The sequence below is a fragment of the Lithobates pipiens genome, unplaced genomic scaffold (assembly GCF_037356315.1).
Source record: "Lithobates pipiens isolate NorthernLeopardFrog02 unplaced genomic scaffold, aLitPip1_a1.2 Scaffold_30, whole genome shotgun sequence".
Lineage (NCBI taxonomy): Eukaryota > Metazoa > Chordata > Amphibia > Anura > Ranidae > Lithobates > Lithobates pipiens.
Window position 1 is genome coordinate 26,199,281 of NW_027507791.1, and position 21,851 is coordinate 26,221,131.

The 21,851-nt window shown below is 51.3% G+C and overlaps 1 protein-coding gene across 6 annotated transcripts in view; it reads right to left on the reverse strand.

Annotated features, from left to right (window-relative positions):
- Positions 1-21,851, reverse strand: part of LOC143942473 (uncharacterized) — a 76,374-nt gene that overhangs the window by 37,362 nt on the left and 17,161 nt on the right. For 3 of the 6 annotated variants that reach the window (XR_013264787.1, XR_013264783.1, XR_013264796.1), the window contains exon 3: positions 7,561-7,652. Coding sequence is in view for 1 of the 6 variants with exons in the window: in XM_077463784.1 (XP_077319910.1) it covers positions 5,450-5,554; positions 7,561-7,652 (197 nt within the window). In the remaining 5 variants the exon portion in view is untranslated. Of the gene's footprint in view, positions 1-5,226; positions 5,555-7,560; positions 7,653-7,753; positions 7,800-21,851 lie in introns of those variants that run through there. The other 3 variants (XR_013264789.1, XR_013264788.1, XM_077463784.1) reach the window with 3 other exon arrangements.

Here is a 21,851-nt window from a genome sequence, read left to right on the forward strand (position 1 = left end):
CTTACCCTTTCTCACAGTATCCTTACCGTGGAGGTGTACAGGGTGTAACAAGATGTCCCCTTACCCCCTTCTCACTGTATCCTTACCGTGGAGGTGTACGGGGTGTAACAAGATGTCCCCTTACCCCCTTCTCACTGTATCCTTACCGTGGAGGTGTACGGGGTATAACAAGATGTCCCCTTACCCCCTTCTCACTGTATCCTTACCGTGGAGGTGTACAGGGTGTAACAAGATGTCCCCTTACCCCCTTCTCACTGTATCCTTACTGTGGAGGTGAACGGGGTGTAACAAGATGTCCCCTTACCCCTTCTCACTGTATCCTACCGTGGAGGTGTACGGGGTGTAGCAAGATGTCCGCTTACAGCTTCTCACTGTATCCTTACTGTGGAGGTGTACAGGGTGTAACAAGATGTCCGCTAACCCCCTTCTCACAGTATCCTCACTGTGGAGGTGTACAGGGTGTAACAAGATGTCCCCTTACCCCCTTCTCACTGTATCCCTACTGTGGAGGTGTACGGGGTGTAACAAGATGTCCCCTTACCCCTTCTCACTGTATCCTTACTGTGGAGGTGTACGGGGTGTAACAAGATGTCCCCTTACCCCCTTCTCACTGTATCCTTACTGTGGAGGTGTACAGGGTGTAACAAGATGTCCCCTTACCCCCTTCTCACTGTATCCTTACTGTGGAGGTGTACAGGGTATAACAAGATGTCCCATTACCCCCTTCTCACAGTATCCTTACTGTGGAGGTGTACGGGGTGTAACAAGATGTCCGCTTACCCCTTCTCACTGTATCCTTACTGTGGAGGTGTACGGGGTGTAACAAGATGTCCCCTTACCCCCTTCTCACTGTATCCTTACTGTGGAGGTGTACGGGGTGTAACAAGATGTCCCATTACCCCCTTCTCACAGTATCCTTACTGTGGAGGTGTACGGGGTGTAACAAGATGTCCGCTTACCCCTTCTCACTGTATCCTTACTGTGGAGGTGTACGGGGTGTAACAAGATGTCCGCTTACCCCTTCTCACTGTATCCTTACTGTGGAGGTGTACGGGGTGTAACAAGATGTCCGCTTACCCCCTTCTCACTGTATCCTTACCGTGGAGGTGTACGGGGTGTAACAAGATGTCCGCTTACCCCCTTCTCACTGTATCCTTACTGTGGAGGTGTACGGGGTGTAACAAGATGTCCCCTTACCCCCTTCTCACAGTATCCTTACTGTGGAGGTGTACGGAGTGTAACAAGATGTCCGCTTACCCCCTTCTCACTGTATCCTTACTGTGGAGGTGTACAGGGTGTAACAAGATGTCCGCTTACCCTTTCTCACAGTATCCTTACCGTGGAGGTGTACAGGGTGTAACAAGATGTCCCCTTACCCCCTTCTCACTGTATCCTTACCGTGGAGGTGTACGGGGTGTAACAAGATGTCCCCTTACCCCCTTCTCACTGTATCCTTACCGTGGAGGTGTACGGGGTGTAACAAGATGTCCCCTTACCCCCTTCTCACTGTATCCTTACCGTGGAGGTGTACAGGGTGTAACAAGATGTCCCCTTACCCCCTTCTCACTGTATCCTTACTGTGGAGGTGAACGGGGTGTAACAAGATGTCCCCTTACCCCTTCTCACTGTATCCTACCGTGGAGGTGTACGGGGTGTAGCAAGATGTCCGCTTACAGCTTCTCACTGTATCCTTACTGTGGAGGTGTACGGGGTGTAACAAGACGTCCGCTTACCCCCTTCTCACTGTATCCTTACTGTGGAGGTGTACGGGGTGTAACAAGATGTCCGCTTACCCCTTCTCACTGTATCCTTACTGTGGAGGTGTACGGGGTGTAACAAGATGTCCCCTTACCCCCTTCTCACTGTATCCTTACCGTGGAGGTGTACGGGGTGTAACAAGATGTCTGCTTTCCCCCTTCTCACTGTATCCTTACTGTGGAGGTGTACGGGGTGTAATAAGATGTCCCCTTACCCCCTTCTCACTGTATCCTTACTGTGGAGGTGTACGGGGTGTAACAAGATGTCCGCTTACCCCTTCTCACTGTATCCTTACTGTGGAGGTGTACGGGGTGTAACAAGATGTCCGCTTACCCCCTTCTCACTGTATCCTTACCGTGGAGGTGTACGGGGTGTAACAAGATGTCCCCTTACCCCCTTCTCACAGTATCCTTACTGTGGAGGTGTACGGAGTGTAACAAGATGTCCGCTTACCCCCTTCTCACTGTATCCTTACTGTGGAGGTGTACAGGGTGTAACAAGATGTCCGCTTACCCTTTCTCACAGTATCCTTACCGTGGAGGTGTACAGGGTGTAACAAGATGTCCCCTTACCCCCTTCTCACTGTATCCTTACCGTGGAGGTGTACGGGGTGTAACAAGATGTCCCCTTACCCCCTTCTCACTGTATCCTTACCGTGGAGGTGTACGGGGTGTAACAAGATGTCCCCTTACCCCCTTCTCACTGTATCCTTACCGTGGAGGTGTACAGGGTGTAACAAGATGTCCCCTTACCCCCTTCTCACTGTATCCTACCGTGGAGGTGTACGGGGTGTAGCAAGATGTCCGCTTACAGCTTCTCACTGTATCCTTACTGTGGAGGTGTACGGGGTGTAACAAGATGTCCGCTTACCCCCTTCTCACTGTATCCTTACTGTGGAGGTGTACGGGGTGTAACAAGATGTCCCCTTACCCCCTTCTCACTGTATCCTTACTGTGGAGGTGTACGGGGTGTAACAAGATGTCCGCTTACCCCTTCTCACTGTATCCTTACTGTGGAGGTGTACGGGGTGTAACAAGATGTCCCCTTACCCCCTTCTCACTGTATCCTTACTGTGGAGGAGTACGGGGTGTAACAAGATGTCCGCTTACCCCCTTCTCACTGTATCCTTACTGTGGAGGTGTACAGGGTGTAACAAGATGTCCCCTTACCCCCTTCTCACTGTATCCTTACTGTGGAGGTGTACGGGGTGTAGTAAGATGTCCCCTTACCCCCTTCTCACTGTATCCTTACTGTGGAGGTGTACAGGGTGTAACAAGATGTCCGCTTACCCCCTTCTCACAGTATCCTTACTGTGGAGGTGTACAGGGTGTAACAAGATGTCCCCTTACCCCCTTCTCACTGTATCCTTACCGTGGAGGTGTACGGGGTGTAACAAGATGTCCCCTTACCCCCTTCTCACTGTATCCTTACCGTGGAGGTGTACAGGGTGTAACAAGATGTCCCCTTACCCCCTTCTCACAGTATCCTTACTGTGGAGGTGTACAGGGTGTAACAAGATGTCCCCTTACCCCCTTCTCACTGTATCCTTACTGTGGAGGTGAACGGGGTGTAACAAGATGTCCCCTTACCCCTTCTCACTGTATCCTACCGTGGAGGTGTACGGGGTGTAGCAAGATGTCCGCTTACAGCTTCTCACTGTATCCTTACTGTGGAGGTGTACGGGGTGTAACAAGATGTCCGCTTACCCCCTTCTCACTGTATCCTTACTGTGGAGGTGTACGGGGTGTAACAAGATGTCCCCTTACCCCCTTCTCACTGTATCCTTACTGTGGAGGTGTACGGGGTGTAACAAGATGTCCGCTTACCCCTTCTCACTGTATCCTTACTGTGGAGGTGTACGGGGTGTAACAAGATGTCCCCTTACCCCCTTCTCACTGTATCCTTACTGTGGAGGAGTACGGGGTGTAACAAGATGTCCCCTTACCCCCTTCTCACAGTATCCTTACCGTGGAGGTGTACAGGGTGTAACAAGATGTCCCCTTACCCCCTTCTCACTGTATCCTTACTGTGGAGGTGTACGGGGTGTAACAAGATGTCCCCTTACCCCCTTCTCACTGTATCCTTACTGTGGAGGTGTACAGGGTGTAACAAGATGTCCGCTTACCCCCTTCTCACAGTATCCTTACTGTGGAGGTGTACGGGGTGTAACAAGATGTCCCCTTACCCCCCTCTCACTTTATCCTTACTGTGGAGGAGTACGGGGTGTAACAAGATGTCCCCTTACCCCCTTCTCACAGTATCCTTACCGTGGAGGTGTACAGGGTGTAACAAGATGTCCCCTTACCCCCTTCTCACTGTATCCTTACTGTGGAGGTGTACGGGGTGTAACAAGATGTCCCCTTACCCGTTCTCACTGTATCCTGACCGTGGAGGAGTACGGGGTGTAACAAGATGTCCCCTTACCCCCTTCTCACTGTATCCTTACTGTGGAGGTGTACGGGGTGTAACAAGATGTCCGCTTACCCCTTCTCACTGTATCCTTACTGTGGAGGTGTACGGGGTGTAACAAGATGTCCCCTTACCCCTTCTCACTGTATCCTTACCGTGGAGGAGTACGGGGTGTAACAAGATGTCTGCTTTCCCCCTTCTCACCGTATCCTCACTAGGGACAAGTGCGGGGTGTAGCAAGATGGCGGCGACGAAACGTCACTTGCGTTACACTTTGACGGTTCGCCTAATCTGACAAAACACCAGCAGGAACCTACTAAAGACTAATCATCTTCTGCTATGAGCTCCAGGCAGCCATCTTGGAGAGGACAGCAGGCCGTGCCTACAAGCAAACTCCCTCCAGCTTTTTTCTTTAATACTTCTAGTAGGGCAGGAGGAACAGGTTCTATGCTATGCAAAGGCCCAAAAAGTATCTTCCTTGGTCTGAGCAGCCAATCAATGTCTCAGATTTACAAAGAAATCCCAACCATGGCTCAGAACTAGAAGTATCTGGCATACAGCAGCCTGGTAGGACCTTAGGGCAGCTTACATAAGTCAATAGGTACTTGAGGGCTGTTTGCTGCAGTTATGTGTAGAGAACTGCAAAGGGGTTGCTGGAGGTAAAGTGGGAAGTAAACTCTCCATTTACACTTTCCCCCCATATGAAAGTGCACCTTGTATCACGTTTAGGTTTTGTACAAATCAAACCCTACCTCCAGCACCCAAACACCCTTGTAATACCTGGTTGCCACAGTTATTCTAAAATAAAAGCTGGGCTGGGCATGTGCCTTATAGGATGTGACCATGATGGATGGGGGCAGCAGAAGTGTCTTCAGGAAGACTCCAAAAGGTGGCACCATCATTGGCTAGAGGTAGGTTTGTGTGCCTCAGTGCTATATACAGCAAGGCCAGCAATACTTTCACATTGGAATGACATACATGATGTCAGGGACCTGCTACGTGGGACATAACTGCTGAGTTTACTTCTAGCCTCATATGGCAGCATTAGTACCTCTGATGAAGAGCAGAGCTCACCATTGCTCTAATCTACCATTCTAGAAAACATTACAGCAACACAAAGCTGCCTTCTCATAGTTAAAAACATTAAAACCATTCCAACAGAAACCTTTAAACAGAATTCTAAATGACTACTTGACCCCCTGCGCTTCCAAGGCCTCCACAATTGGAGGTGCAGAAGGCCGTTCCTTGGGGTTCTCGCTGGTGCACACGAAGAACAATTCAATCACCTTCTGGTAGGACTCATCCAGCTTGTCCATGTTAAGTGCCGGTCTCGTGCCCAAAGCTTCGTAATAAGCGCCCTCATCAAAGTCATCCATGAAGGATTCCTCTGGACAGAGAATGGAGATGAACAGTTATTGATTACAGACGGCACAATCAGAATCAGAATTTAAAGTCTACCACATAGCCCTACTTGATGGGAGTTTAAAGAAAAAGAAAATCATCTTCCTCCCATCACACAGCTGTAAAATGCCAGCTCCTCGGACCAGTACAAACTAGCATTTGACATTCCAATCAAGAGCTTCGTTGTCCATTAGACAGAAGAAGATGTGACACATTTAGGGGCCTGAAATCCAAGGAGCTCCATGGGGACACAGGGATTGATTTTAAGAATAATACTAAGCACTGCCGCAGAATTGTAGAGGATTTGGTGGATATGAAAAGGGGCCATTAACCACCTCAATACTCAAGACCAAATATTGTAAAACAAACAAACAAAAAAAAGTCTGTTTCTGTTAGAAAATGTTGTAAATAAGTCATTTTTCTCCTGCACCGATGGGGTACAGATGAGGCGGCACCGATGGGGTACAGATGGGGCACAGATGAGGCGGCACCGATGGGGTACAGATGAGGCAGCACCGATGGGGTACAGATGGGGCACAGATGAGGCGGCACCGATGGGGTACAGATGAGGCGGCACCGATGGGGTACAGATGGGGCACAGATGAGGCGACACCGATGGGGCACAGATGAGGCGACACCGATGGGGCACAGATGAGGTGGCACCGATGGGGCACAGATGAGGCGGCACCAATGGGGTACAGATGGGGCGGCACCGATGATATGTACAGGTCTCCCCTGTGAGGAAATGCTGCTGATCGGCTCTCTCCTCCCACTCTTTCAGTGAGAGAGTCAAGCAGATAACTGCCATTTCCTTGTTTACATATGATTGGACACAGCTGATCACATGGGTAAAGAGCCGATGTTTCTTTACTGAGATCGGAGACGCGCCCAGAACAAGAGACGATCGGTGACAGCCCCTCAGGGAAGCACGGGGAGAGGCTTGTTTACACAGACCTCTCCTCCTTCTTCAGCTCTGTGACCCGATCGCGGGACACCAGCGGCGATCGGGTCCGCTGGTCCCGCGGCCACAGATCACAGGACCGGGTCGGGAGCCAGCCGCGCGCTCCCGACCCACGGCTGGGCACTTAAAGAATCACGTACCGGTACGTGATTGTGTCCAGCCGTGCCATTCTGCCGACGTATATATTGGCGCGAGGCGGTCCTTAAGTGGTTAAAGCAGGGCTGATCCTCCACTCCTCCCCATAGCTAGACACCAGTCCCAGCTGCTTCTGTAAATTCTACATAAATGATTAGCCCTTACTTACATTGGCCATAGCCAGAAATACTAGGGGGCCGAGAAACTTGCTTTGAACCTTAAAATTATGTTTTTCAATAAACAAAAAACCACAGACTTTAGAAGAACATGTTATACTACTTAACTGCACAGAGCGGCCCTGAGACAGTAAAGCCTGGAAAAGGCGGCTGCCTCTCCACAGGTCATGCAATCTTCTGGGACCTGTGACGTTTCCCAGAAAATCGCAGGGGGGAGGGGTGAGAACTTCTGCCCAAGCAGAAGTGGGTGCAGGAACCTGTTGAAACTAGGTAATGGGGGGTGGTAAAAGCAGTACATCCCTTTTGGGCGGAGCTCCGATTTAAGGCTGGGTTCACACGGTTTGTGGAGCGCCCCTGTTCTCCGTTTTTTATGGGGGGGGGGCAGAATTTTGCCTCAATTCAGACCTGAAAACAGCCAAAGACACACCGGACCCTTCTGCAGTGCGCTCTGTAGCCGCCCCGGAGATGTGTGAAGCGGCTCCAATGACAGCCGGTCACACTCTCCCGTCATGTGAAATGGATGCGGGGAAACCCTCATCCAATTCCCACAAGTGTGAACCCGGCCTTCACTTCCGATATGTAGTCACCAATATGCAGGACTTACCTGTCCTAGATTTGCTGACTAGTAACACGTCCTACTTTGTCATCTATTTTGGAACATTCTCCCCCTCCCCCCACCTTTATTCTCCGACAAAACAAGATGATGAATGCTGAGCTGACCTTTTCATCAGGTAAACGCTGACACGGGTTCCATAAGCAAACTTCTGCATGAATGGTGAAGCTGGGATGGCGAACGTTGGTGATGGACACATCTGTGAATAAAAGAGGATTGGCTTCATTAGCTTGGAGGATGTACGTTGTGTTTCAAGGTTTCTCCCAGCAACACTGGGAGAGAATTAGGGCTGCAACTAACCATTATTTTCACCATCCATTAGTTGGCCGATTAATCGCTTAATAACCTTAAAAAAAAAAAAGTGGATCAAATTGACGTTCATTTTCAACCACAGTGAGGGGAAAATGTAGAAATAACAGAAAAGGTCTTAGGCCGCGTACACACGGGCGGACTGTTCGCCCAACCTTGTCCGCTGAACAGTGTTTGGGCGGACAGTCCGCTCGTGTGTGGGCTTTCAGCGGACAGTTTCAGCGGACAGTTGGACGGACAAAGTCTTTCGGAAATTCCGAAAAACTGTCCGCTGAAACTGTGTTTGAGCGAACAGTCCGCCCGTGTGTGGGCCTGTCCGCTGTACTTTCGAAATGAGCGGACTGTTCCCGCTCGGAAAGTCCGCCCATTTCGAGCGCGTGTACAGGTAGGCGGGGCCCGCGAGGGAGACGTCGCGGGCTCCGCCGCCTGGAATGGGCTTAAAGGGGAACCCCAACGCCGAAAAAAAATCGGCGTGGGGGTTCCCCCCAAGTCCACACCAGACCCTTGTCCGAGCACGCTACCCGGCCGGCCAGGAAAGGGGGGCGAGCGAGCGCGCCCCCCCTCCTGAGCCGTACCAGGCAGCGTGCCCTCAACATGGGGGGGTGCCTTGGGGAAGGGGGGGCCGCGCGGCCCCCCCACCCCAAAGCACCTTGTCCCCATGTTGATGAGGACAAGGGCCTCTTCCCGACAACCCTGGCCGTTGGTTGTCGGAGTCTGCGGGCGGGGGGCTTATCGGAATCCGGGAGCCCCCTTTAAGAAGGGGGCCCCCGGATACCGGCCCCCCACCCTATGTGAATGAGTATGGGGTACAATGTACCCCTACCCATTCACCTGTGAAATAAAGTACAAAAAAAAACACAACACATGGAAAAAGTATTTTATTGCACAGCTCCGGGGGTCTTCCGTCTTCGGGGGTCTTCTCGCCGGACTCCTCCGCTATCTGTGTGTAGCTCTTTTACTAGCGGAGGAGTCCGGCTTTCTTCCTCCCCGCCGCCGGCCTCTTCTCCCGACTTCGGGGGTCTTGTCCCCCTCTTCGGTTCTTCTGCCGGGCCACCGCGCCTGGTCCGGTGGCCCGGTCTTCTGTCGCCGTCTTCCGTTCTTCTGTCGCCGCCTTCGGTTCTTCTGCCGGGCCACCGCGCCTTCTTGTAGCTCTTTTACAGGCGGTGGCCCGGTCTTCTGTCGCCGTCGCCGCCGCCGCCTTCCGTTCTTGTTCTTCTTCTTGTTCTTCTTCTTCTTCTCCTGGAGATGTTGACTCGACGATCTCTCCGGCCGGAATGCCAGGGACACGCTCCGCTGCCACTTATATAGTGACAATGGGGCGGTGTCACATGGTATATGTCACATGGGTTGGTCACATGGGTTGATGTCACATGGGGACTATGACATCGTAAGGGGGCGGGGTCACCATGTGACCAACCCATGTGACATATACCATGTGACACCGCCCCATTGTCACTATATAAGTGACCGCACAGCGCGGCTCTGGCATTCCGGCCGGAGAGATCGTCGAGTCAACATCTCCAGGAGAAGAACAAGAAGAAGAACAAGAAGAACAAGAACGGAAGGCGGCGGCGGCGACGACAGCGGCGACAGAAGACCGGGCCACCGCCTGTAAAAGAGCTACAAGAAGGCGCGGTGGCCCGGCAGAAGAACCGAAGGCGGCGACAGAAGAACGGAAGACGGCGACAGAAGACCGGGCCACCGGACCAGGCGAGGTGGCCCGGCAGAAGAACCGAAGAGGGGGACAAGACCCCCGAAGTCGGGAGAAGAGGCCAGCGGCGGGGAGGAAGAAAGCCGGACTCCTCCGCTAGTAAAAGAGCTACACACACATAGCGGAGGAGTCCGGCGAGAAGACCCCCGAAGACGGAAGACCCCCGGAGCTGTGCAATAAAATACTTTTTCCATGTGTTGTGTTTTTTTTTGTACTTTATTTCACAGGTGAATGGGTAGGGGTACATTGTACCCCATACTCATTCACATAGGGTGGGGGGCCGGTATCCGGGGGCCCCCTTCTTAAAGGGGGCTCCCGGATTCCGATAAGCCACCCGCCCGCAGACCCCGACAACCAACGGCCAGGGTTGTCGGGAAGAGGCCCTTGTCCTCATCAACATGGGGACAAGGTGCTTTGGGGTGGGGGGGCCGCGCGGCCCCCCCTTCCCCAAGGCACCCCCCCATGTTGAGGGCACGCGGCCTGGTACGGCTCAGGAGGGGGGGCGCGCTCGCTCGCCCCCCTTTCCTGGCCGGCCGGGTAGCGTGCTCGGACAAGGGTCTGGTGTGGACTTGGGGGGAACCCCCACGCCGATTTTTTTCGGCGTTGGGGTTCCCCTTTAAGCCCATTCCAGGCGGCGGAGCCCGCGACGTCTCCTTCGCGGGCCCCGCCTACCTGTACACGCGCTCGAAATGGGCGGATTTGCCTCCTCCTTACGTGGGCGAGTCCGTTCATTTCAAAAGTTGAGCGAACTGTTTGCCCAACCTTGTTCGTCAAACAGTCCGCTCGTGTGTGGGCAAGTCCGCTCATGCAAATTTTGAGCGGACTGTTTGCCCAAACTGTTTGACGAACAAGGTTGGGCAAACAGTCCGCGCGTGTGTACGCGGCCTTAGTGGAAGGAATTTTCAGACAGTGGATGTGGTTTTCATTCAGATATTACCTTCATTTTAAAAACAAGTGAAAATTTCAAACAAAATTCTTTCATTCAGCGAATGTAGAAAGATTTTTAGTCTGAATATTCTCATCTGAAAATTGATCGGTGTGGTCAGCACAAGGCTCGGTACACACCTATGCAGTTTGCTTTTGATCTGTTTCTGCAGTGCCTTTTGCTGTGCGTTTTGATTTTTGCGCACGTGATTTTTCTGCAATTTGTATTTTTACATTTTTTTTGGGCACACAAATTGCTGCAAAAACACATGACACGCTTTTCTGCAGCTTCTCCATTGAAGTATATTGAACCAATAAAGCATTATTTTGCGTTTAAAAGTCCCCGCCCCTTTCAGATGTGAACGTGTCCCATAGGAAACCATGGAAATGAACTGCAGTGCATTTCTGCAAAAAGCACCAAAAACGCATAGATGTGAACCGGGTCTAACGCGTTTAGTAACATAATGGGGTTAAAAACTAAAAAACTAAAATGAGCCCTTTATAGTAGAAAAAGCTGATAATCACTACTGAAAGGGGTTCATTTTTTACTTTAGAACAGTGACAGGAATATTTATAGTAGCGATTATTTGCTATCTTTGTATTATAAAGGGCTCATTTTAGGTTTTTTTTAACCCATTAGGTTACCGGCCGATTCATCGATTATGAAAATAGGAATCGATTCATTTCATAATGGATTAGTTGTTTCAGCCCTAGAGAGACTATTGTGATTAGGGTTGCCACCTGTCCAGGATTCACCCGGACAGTTCGGGTTTGGAATCATGTGTCCGGGTTTCAGACTGTCTGAGACCCAGACACATTATTTAAACTGTACTATGGCCTCCCAGCTGGGTTGCTGGCTGCAGTTGTCTAAGCTGAGAGTGTCTGTAACACTCTCTTTCACACAGCCCAAAGCCAGCACTAACAATTCCCTCTTCCCCAACAAAACACACACAGACAGGAGAGGAGAGAGGGCTCAATCTGCACCTCTTCCCCCCACCCCCTACTCCTCTTTGTCTGCCCACATTCCAATGCCTGGTGCTGTGCCTCAGAAAAAGGAAAGTGGGGGCCGAAAATTTGAAGCCCAGCAGCCTCAGATACATTTGGATGAGAGGTGCTGACTTCCAAAGGGTGAGTGAGCTCACCATCCCTCCGTGTCTGAAGTCTACCCCTTCTCTCTCCTGCCTCTGAGAGAGTACACTAAGGTAAATCAGGGTTCTCTCCATACATCAGTGTTCTCAGTGTCCCCCCTTAAATCAGGGTTCCCAGAGCATCCCTTATGTTAGAGTCCCCAGAATTCTCCCTTACATCAGAGTCTGCAGAGTCCCCCCTTAGAGTGAAAGGGAACTCTGTGAGTTCAGATATAAAGGGGGACTCCGTGGACTCTGACGTAAAGGGGGACTCTTGTTATTAACTTCATATGATTAGAAATATTATTTAATACCAAAATATATCTATAGTTTATACTATAATAAAAATTGGTGTGCACCGATCAAGTGTTTGGGTTTGACGTGAAGAAAAGGTGACAACCCTAATTGTGATCATGGGAGGAATCGGGCCGCAGCACCTCAGAAATCAGCCAGAAGAGGCGAGACAATGTTATGTGAGCAGCACAGACCTCTCCAATCCCGGGGCGGGAGATCACACTGACAGCACAAAGCTTACACTATATACCTCTATACTGCTCAGTCCCAAACATCCAGACTGCAAAACTACATCAGATGCCTGTTTTTACCGCCCCCCGCCCAACTCACCATCTGAAAGATCTATTTCATGAGTAGTTCTTCCCGTTATTACCAGTTCATAATTACAGACCTTCCCAGCTGCTTGCTCTGGGGGGCACCTGAGCAGGGCTCCATCCCAAGTTATTGCTCGGTGTGCCCAGTCACAGAGTGCAGCTCAGCCCCCCCCCCTCTCATTATCTCAGATTGACAGTATACAGAGCCAATGAATGAGAAGAGACCCGGGAGAGCCACTGACCTCCTGCACATTACTGGCTCAGGTAAGTATAAGGAGGGGGCTGCTGCACCCAGGTGCTTTTTCTTTTTACAACCACTTTAACCGCTTCAGCCCCGAAAGATTTTACCCCCCCTCCTGACCAGAGAACTTTTTGCAATTCAGCACTGCGTCGCTTTAACTGACCATTATGCAGTTGGGTGACGTAGCATCCAAAAATAAATAAATAAATAAATGCCCCCCCCCACCACAAATAGAGCTTTCTTTTGGAGGTATTTAATCGCCTCTTCATTTTTTCTTTTTTGCGTTATAAACAAAAAAAGCGACAATTTTGAAAACAAAAAATAAAACAAAGCAATGTTTTTTTTACTTTTTGCTATAATAAATATCCCCCAAAGATATATAAAAAATATTTTTTCCCCAGTTTAGGCCGACATGTATTCTACATATTTTTGTAGAAAAAAAAAAAAAATCAATAAGTGTATATTGATTGGTTTACGCAAAAGGTAAAGCGTCTACAAAATAGGGATAGTTATGGCATATTTATTATTTTATTATTTTTACTAGTAATGCCGGCGACTTGCAACTTTTACCGGGACGGCAACATGGCGGACACGGCGGACAATTTTGACACATTTTTTGGGACTATTGGCATTTATACAGCGATCAATGCTATAAATATGCATCAATTACTGTAAACATGTCACTGGCAGGGAAGGGGTTAACACTAGGGGGCGATCAAGGGGTTAATGCGTCCTCTACTACATGTTCTAACTGAAGGGGGGGAGGGGACTGTGTAGGGGAGATGACAGATGGCTCTTCATACTCTGTGTGAACAGATGATCTGTCTCTTCTCCCCTCAGATAAGAAACACACAGATCGCTGTTCTCCGGGTGATGGCATCGGTTTCATGGACGAGCACGCGCGCCCCTAGTGGCTGAATATGGAAGCAACGTAACATGACGGCGATTCGCAGAGCCGCGTTTCCGCAGTACAACCGCGGCGGCTGGTCGGCAAGCCGTTAACTACTTTCCACCGGCGCTATAGAAAGACTGTTACAGCGCGGCCTTCCGGTGGTGGGAGGGAGACCACAGATGTCCTCCCGTGATGGTGCCGCTCACGTGCCCCCTGCGGCGCGCTCTCCAATCATCGAGTTCTTCCCACTCAGCTGATCACAGAACAGGGTAAAGAGCCAATCGCTGCGGCACTTTATCACATGATCAGCTCTCAGCCAACAGCTGATCACGGAAGTAAACAGAAGCCGATTATCTGCTTTTTTATTCTCACAATCAGCGGAAGGAGAAAATAAAGCAGCCAGTAACCAGCTTCTGTTACAGGGACATCGGTCCCAATATGTGCCCATCAGTGCCGCTAGTCTGTGCCCCCTACCCGTGCCTCATCAGTGTCACCTACCAGTGCCACTAAAGTGTGCCCCCTACCCGTGCCTCATCAGTGTCACCTACCAGTGCCACTAAAGTGTGCCCCCTACCCGTGCCTCATCAGTGTCACCTACCAGTGCCACTAAAGTGTGCCCCCTACCAACATCCCATCCCCTAACATCCCATCAATACTCCTCCAGACTACACCCCTCCTCCTCCGAGAAATACACCCCACCTCATCGAAGAGCACCGACACCTGAAGAGCGACAGAGAACCTCCCATCAATACTCCTCATTACACCCCTCCCCCTCCGAGAAATACACCCCCACCTCATCGAAGAGCACTGACACATGAAGAGCGACAGAGAACCTCCCATCAATACTCCTCATCACCTCACCTTACACCCCTCCCCCTCACCTGACACCCCTCCCTCTCACACTGCCCCTCCCCCTCTGTATAGCTGAGTAGAGTTGGGGTCCCTCCTGGGATGATGGGGGATGGTAGTAGAGCTCAGCCTATGATTGGTCCTCTGTGTGTGTTGGGGAGGGGGACCCTCTATAGTGGACACTCCCCCTCCCCCTCGATACTTCGGGGTCTCACCTGGCGAGAGATGATCATGACTACCAGACACTGTGCGTTTCAATCCCTGCCCCGCCCCTTCCACTACCGGCCCCACCTTCCTTGCTGGTCACTTGTCCCGCCGCTGATTGGACGCCTCCATATTAGTAAACAGAGAGGAGGAATGAGGGGTGGGGCTGTGTCTCTTATCTCCTCCCCCTGCAGTGTACGGTTACCACGGAGATGAGTGCGAGGAGGGTGGAGCCTGTGTGATAGGGGAGGAGCTGAGAGACAAAGGGTGGAGAGTGAAGATTTCATACAAGAGAATCGGGCGGACTGACCGCTGCAGCGCTGGCTCCGGTGTTCCGTCAGATTCCGCGACCCCTCAGAATTAGTAACGGAAGTGACGATCCGTCGCCGCCATCTTGCTACACCAGGCACTCCTTCACTGTGAGGATAGACCGAGAAGGGGGGGGGGAAGGCGGACATCTTGTTACACCCACCAGAGTTTTGCATTTTACACTTTTTATAAAACACAAAATCGGAGGTTATATGGTGAAATCCCACGGACTGAACTCAGAGTTTTCTGTCACATTAGTAAACGTGTGAGGTGGGCAGGTTTGCCGCGGCTTTTAAAATGTAACATCCAAACATTCCGATTTCTAAATACTCTATTTATGCATCAAACTCCGGTGGGTGTAACAAGATGTCCGCCTTCTCAGTGTATGCTTACTATAGAGGAGTGCGGGGTATAGTAAGATGGCTGCGACTGAACGTCACTTCCGTTATCAATTGTGATTGGTTAGTAGAGCGCGGTACGGATCTTCACACGGCGGGCGGCCCCGGGGAGCAGCGTGAGGCTCATCACCCCTCCCCCCCTCATGGAGAAATAATTGGTGTGTAATAATGATAAAATAAAAGAAATCAAAAGATTTGATGTGCGGAGAGGATTTCTAAGGCTCCATTCACAATGTTATCATAAGAATAGAGATCTTTATTTCAGCCATGGGACTGTAAGGGTTAAATCTCATTCACAATAACATGTTCTTCCAGGAGCCGTATATCCCTATTACATCCGTATACTGGCTCCTTTAAGAAAAATCGTCAGTTAATTTAAAAAAAAAAAAAAAAAAAATAAGTCACATGACTGCACTGTGATTTCATTGGCTGAGCCAAAGTCACTGTGATTGGCTGAGCCAAAGTCACTGTGATTGGCTGAGCCAAAGTCGCTGTGATTGGCTGAGCCAAAGTCGCTGTGATTTCATTGGCTGAGTCCCCCTATATATTCAGACGCTGGGGCAGAATTCATCAGAAGTTGACTGTCCACTGACAAGTGAGGTTGGCTTTTATCTCTCCTGAGAGATACCTTGTGATATTATTGGATTTGATTTCGGTCAATTCAATTTCATTGCAATATTTGTTGTCATACATTTAAAGCGAGTTTCTTTATTCTTAATAATGAACCGATTTAAATGTAATCAGATTGTTTCTCTGAAAAACATCAAAGAGAAACCCAGCAAAGGAAGGGCCATGGTAGGAGGTGTCAGTGACCAGCCTGCAGATACCCCAACCAAAAAGCCCTCCAAGCTGAAGAGGACCCGAGCGTTTGTGCGCGGCTGTTTCAGAGCCGTCGTTCGATGTTTCGGTTCCGGCTGTAAAGCCAATAGACATCACCGGGATACAGACACTGAGATTGGTAAGTGTTTTTTTTTCAAAGATTTTTTTTTTTTTATAATTTTTTTTTTTTTTTTTTTTCCCAAAAAAATTTTTTTTCACTTTTTTTTTTCAAAGTATATTATTTTTTTCAAATTTTTTTTTTTTCAAAAAAAAATTTTTTTTCACTTTTTTTTTTTTCAAAAAAATGTTTTGGGGTCACATTCCCATAGGTACATAAGGTTTTTTTTCATATTTTTTAAATCAAGTCCTTTTTTATGACATTTTTTAGTTACAATCAACACAAGACATACACCAGGGCTCCACAAACCCCAGGCGCCAGGTCACCAATGCCACCAGAAATCACAACCTGACGCCTAAGCTGCCACCAGCCCACTCACTATCACTATTAACAATGACTGCCCCCCCTCCCCCCTCCTCCACACTCTGCGGCTGCGCACTGTGTGTGACACTGACAAGCAAAGGAGAGATTTCAGCTTTATGTCGGTGTGGGAGGGAACCGGCCGGGGTGGGCGGGACCCGGCCGGGGTGGGCGGGACCCGGCAGCTATCAAACACCAGCCAATGGAATCTGGGCGGCCCGCTACGTGTATGTGGCCGCGCCTCTTTTCTTAAGCAGCCCAATCGTTGGCCGGTGTTTGATAGCTGCTGAGTCCCGCCCACCCGGCCGGGACCCTCCCACCCCGAGCGGGGCCCGCCCACCTCGACTCAAGCTCAAATCTGACATATCCGCTGTTGTGTCATATTTTGCTCCCCATCATAGAACGCTCCGGAAGGGACGTTGCGGTCGAAAATTTTGCACTGCGCATGCGCGATGCGTTCCAAATGCTTGCACCATGCGTTCCAGAGGATTTCCGACAATGTAGTTGAGTGAAAGCGTCAGATAATGTCACGGGAGTGAGGGGAGGTAATCGTGACATTAACTTTAGACAGAGCGGAGAGCGGCGGAGAGAGAGCGGGTAACTGTGGCTCAGGGAGGGGATTACCTCCCCTCACTTCTCTGACATTATCTGACGGTTTCACTGGTCTGCATTGTGGCAAATCATTTGGAACGCATGGCGCAAGTGTTTGGAACGCATGGCGCATGCGCAGTGCTAAATTTCTGGCCGCAGCGCCACTTCCGGAACATTCTATGATGGGGATCAAAATATGACACTACACCGCCTCTCTGTTACTTGTCAGTTTCACACCCCGGCCGGGTCCCGCCCATTCCGACATTAAAGCGGGAGTCCGCCGTTTTTTTTTTAAAAGCCAGCAGCTACAAATACTGCAGCTGCTGACTTTTAAAATAAGGACACTTACGCGCCCGCGATGTCGGCACCCGAAGCCGATCTCTCGATCGTCTCTCGGGTGCTGCCGCCGCCATCTTGGGTATGGGAATCGGGAAGTGGAGCCTTTCGGCTTCATTTCCCGGTTCCCTACTGCGCATGCGCGAGTCGCGCTGTGCAATAAGGATGGTCCCCGCTGTCTCTGGGATCCGTGTGTTTCCCAGCAGGCAGCGGGGGACCTTCGGAAAGGGGTGTAGCTTCTGCAGGATCTACGCTGGAAGTGGGTGCAGATACCTGTACTGTACACGTACCTGCACCCCCTCCCCCCTGAATGGTGCCAATTGTGGCGCCGGAGGGGGGGAGGGTTCCAATGAGCGGAAGGTCCACTTTAAGGTGGAGCTCCGCTTTAAGCTCAATTCTGACAGCTCCTCTGTTACATTTCAGTAATAGAGTGCTCCGTGTGAAACCTGCCAGTGCCACCGCCAATCAGTGCCAACCAGTGCCACCGCCAATCAGTGCCACCTGCCACCACGAACCAGTGCCACCGCCAATCAATACCACCTGCAACCACCAACCAGTGCCACTGCCAATCAGTACCACCTACCAGTTCCAAACCAGTGTCACCTGCCAATGCCATCTGGCAGTTCCACGTGCCTGCAGTGCCACCTGCCACTACCAATCAGTGCCACTGCCAATCAGTGCCAACTAGTGCCACCGCCAACCAGTGCCACCTGCCAACACCAACCAGTGCCACCATCAATCAGTGCCATCTGCCAGTGACAACTAGTGCCACCGCCAACCAGGGCCACCTGCCATCACCAACCAGGGCCACCTGCCACTTCCAAACCAGTGTCACCTGCCAATCAGTGCCACCGCCAGTACCACCTGCCAGTTCCAAACCAGTGTCACCTGCCAATGCCAACCAGTGTCACCTGCCGGTGCCATCTGGCAGTTCCACGTACCTGCCAGTGCCAGCCAGTTCCATCTGTTGCCAGCTTTACTCTCTTTCTGGTCAGCCCATAACCCTGATGTAACAGCGTTTCAATGGAGTTATTGACTGGGTGCTCCATTGTGAGTTAGGGATAGGGGGTGAAAATGAGTGGCCTTACCCCGGGAGCTGACAATCCATACCACTCTAAAAAAACAAAAACTGGCTCCTAAATTCAAAGCAAATTTGTCAACCCCTGACATACACACAACCCATGTACTTATTGTACAATCCTAATAAACACACATTTATAAGCAAAATTAAAAGTGGTTGTAAACCCACAAAAAGCAAAACAAAGGTGCCAATTGGTTCAGTGCCCCCCAATGCCACCTCCCCATGGGCAGTGCGGATAATGCCACCTCCCCATGGGCAGTGCGGATAATGCCGCCCCCCCATGGGCAGTGCGGACAATGCCGCCCCCCCACGGGCAGTGCGGACAATGCCGCCCCCCCACGGGCAGTGCGGACAATGCCGCCCCCCCACGGGCAGTGCGGACAATGCCGCCCCCCATGACCATCCCACATGGGACCTAGATCCCTCCCCCGCTGTCTCTTTGATGGTCTCATTGTGATTGCACCTCTGTAGTCATGTATGTCAATCTTTTGTTTTCATCCCCAACAATCCACGTCTGCACACTACTGGGAGGTCCATACACACGCAGATGGGCGGTTATAGATCTCTTATTGGCACCGTCTCCCCGGGATTTTGTACTTGTTGAAAACCAGAAGATTACTTAGCAGTGCCCCAAAGAAAACATGAAATAGTCCCTCCTGTTCCCTACTGAATGGACAAAGAATAACGGATTGTATGAACTGCCTTAGGGCTCATTTAAACATGTTGTGCCCTCTGAACAGCAATCCACATTCAGGTCGCTCTTCAGAGGGCATTTGACAGGAGGCAAGAAGGTGTTATATTGCCTCCTCACCACCTGTTTAACCCCCTGACATCCGCGCTGTGGGCAAATGACGGGCACAGAGCGGATGTGAATTCCCGGGAGGCCGTCATATGACATCCCCCTGTGCACGCTCCCTGCGGAGGGCGCCGTGATCACCGAGTCACTGAGACTCGGGTGACCACCGATCCGAGTACGGGGCCGATCCCCACCCCTTACCATGTGATCAGTTATCAGCCAATGACGGCTCATCACATGATGTAAACAAAAGCTCAGTGATCGTTTTTTTTCTCCTCTGCTGACAGGAGAAGAACAAAGCCGATCACCGGCTCATCTTAAAGGGACATCGACCCTGAAAAGGAAGAGGCGATTATGCCTCATTTATAGAGTAACAGTGCCCACCAGTGCCACCTATTGATGCCCACCAGTGCCACCTATCAATGCCCACCAGTGCCACCTATCAATGCCCACCAGTGCCACCTATCAATGCCCACCAGTGCCACCTATCGATGCCCACCAGTGCCACCTATCAATGCCCACCAGTGCCACCTATCGATGCCCACCAGTGCCACCTATCAATGCCCACCAGTGGTGCTAATCATTGACACCTAGAAGTGCTGCCTATCAGTGTAACTGATCAGTGCTCATCACTGCCACCCATCGGTGCCCATCAGTGCCACCTCATCAGCGTACATCAATGACAGACAAAAATTACCCGTTATAACATTTAACAAAAATGTAAAAAAATATGGTTTTAATTCGGTCTTTTTATATTTAAAAAGATAAAAACCGCTGAGGAGATGAAATACCACCAAAGGAAATCTCTATTTGGGGGAACAAATGATACAAATGTCATTTGGGTACAGTGTTGTATGACCGTGTAATTGTCACTCAAAGTGCGACAGCGCTGAAAGCTGAGGATTGGTGTGGATAGGAGGGGGAGGGGGGTTTAAGTGGCCGGTAAGCAAGGGGTTAAACATGACAGCATTTTCTACACATATGAGATGGCTGTGTGCTGTGCAGGTTTTATGCCCCTTACACTGTTAGGAAAATGTTGTCACCCCCTCATTTCTTCACAGAGCACACCACCTCCTTTTCCTCTGCTGGCTGAATGTGATGTGGGGGGGGCGCAGGCTCAGGCCCTGGCTCTTATAGGTGGTAGAGGGCCCAGTCATGTAAGTTGATTTCTAGCAGCGGTCCTGGGTGTGGGCGAATGGCCCTGAATACAGACAGTGCATGTCATATTAGGAGAAGTGGCTGCGTGCGTGCAGCTGTGCGTTCTACTCATTGTCAATGGACTGCCTGCATGCAGCACCTGGAAGATACAGATGTTGTAGAAACGTCCCGTTCATGTTATATGGGCCTCATCACCCTTGTAAACAAGGCCAGACAGACGGACAAAACCAACACAAACAAAACCGCACTAATTCATTATCCATCAGCATTTTAATATGCACTATGCCTTTACCCCAAGTGCTGTCATTAGAAGTGTCTGCGCTCCTAAAGCCGGCCATAGACACTTCCAATCTCACCCGGCTAAGCAAGGACCAGCCAAGATTCTAACCATGTATGGGCAGGCTGATTACGGGCTGGGTACTACCAGCCCCTCTGACTTTTCATGCCATTATTGCCAGCCAGTGGGTCGGGATGAGTGGCAGGCAACCAGCATTTTTATACAAAGTACAACATTAGTCCTCCTTGTGTCCCTGTCCTGTAGAGTTTATTCATGGTCTCTGGCACCAGCGTTTTCATCTCTTCTCTCCATAATTTGATGTTCTACAAAGAAAAATATATGAAATGTAGGTGAAGGTGCTAAATCTAATTCCTCTCTTTTTTTATTGTAGGTGTACGCGGTATTGACTGCACACCACAGTGCAACCCGGACGTGTCCACTCCACCGGAGTGCGACCAGGACGTGTCCACTCCACCGGAGTGCGACCAGGACCTGTCCACTCCACCGGAGTGCGACCAGGACGTGTCCACTCCACCGGAGTGCGACCAGGACCTGGCCACTCCACCGGAGTGCGACCAGGACGTGTCCACTCCACCGGAGTGCGACCAGGACGTGTCCACTCCACCGGAGTGCGACCAGGACCTGGCCACTCCACCGGAGTGCGACCAGGACGTGGCCACTCCACCGGAGTGCGACCAGGACGTGGCCACTCCACCGGAGTGCGACCAGGACCTGTCCACTCCACCGGAGTGCGACCAGGACCTGGCCGCTCCACCGGAGTGCGACCAGGACGTGTCCGCTCCACCGGAGTGCGCCCCGGACGTGGCCGCTCCACCGGAGTGCGCCCCGGACGTGGCCGCTCCACCGGAGTGCGCCCCGGACGTGGCCGCTCCACCGGAGTGCGCCCCGGACGTGGCCGCTCCACCTGAGTGCGCCCCGGACGTGGCCGCTCCACCTGAGTGCGCCCCGGACGTGGCCGCTCCACCAGAGTGCGCCCCGGACGTGGCCGCTCCACCAGAGTGCGCCCATGACGTGGCCGCTCCACCAGAGTGCGCCCAAGACGTGGCCGCTCCACCAGAGTGCGCCCAAGACGTGGCCGCTCCACCAGAGTGCGCCCAAGACGTGGCCGCTCCACCAGAGTGCGCCCCGGACGTGGCCGCTCCACCAGAGTGCGCCCATGACGTGGCCGCTCCACCAGAGTGCGCCCAAGACGTGGCCGCTCCACCAGAGTGCGCCCAAGACGTGGCCGCTCCACCAGAGTGCGCCCAAGACGTGGCCGCTCCACCAGAG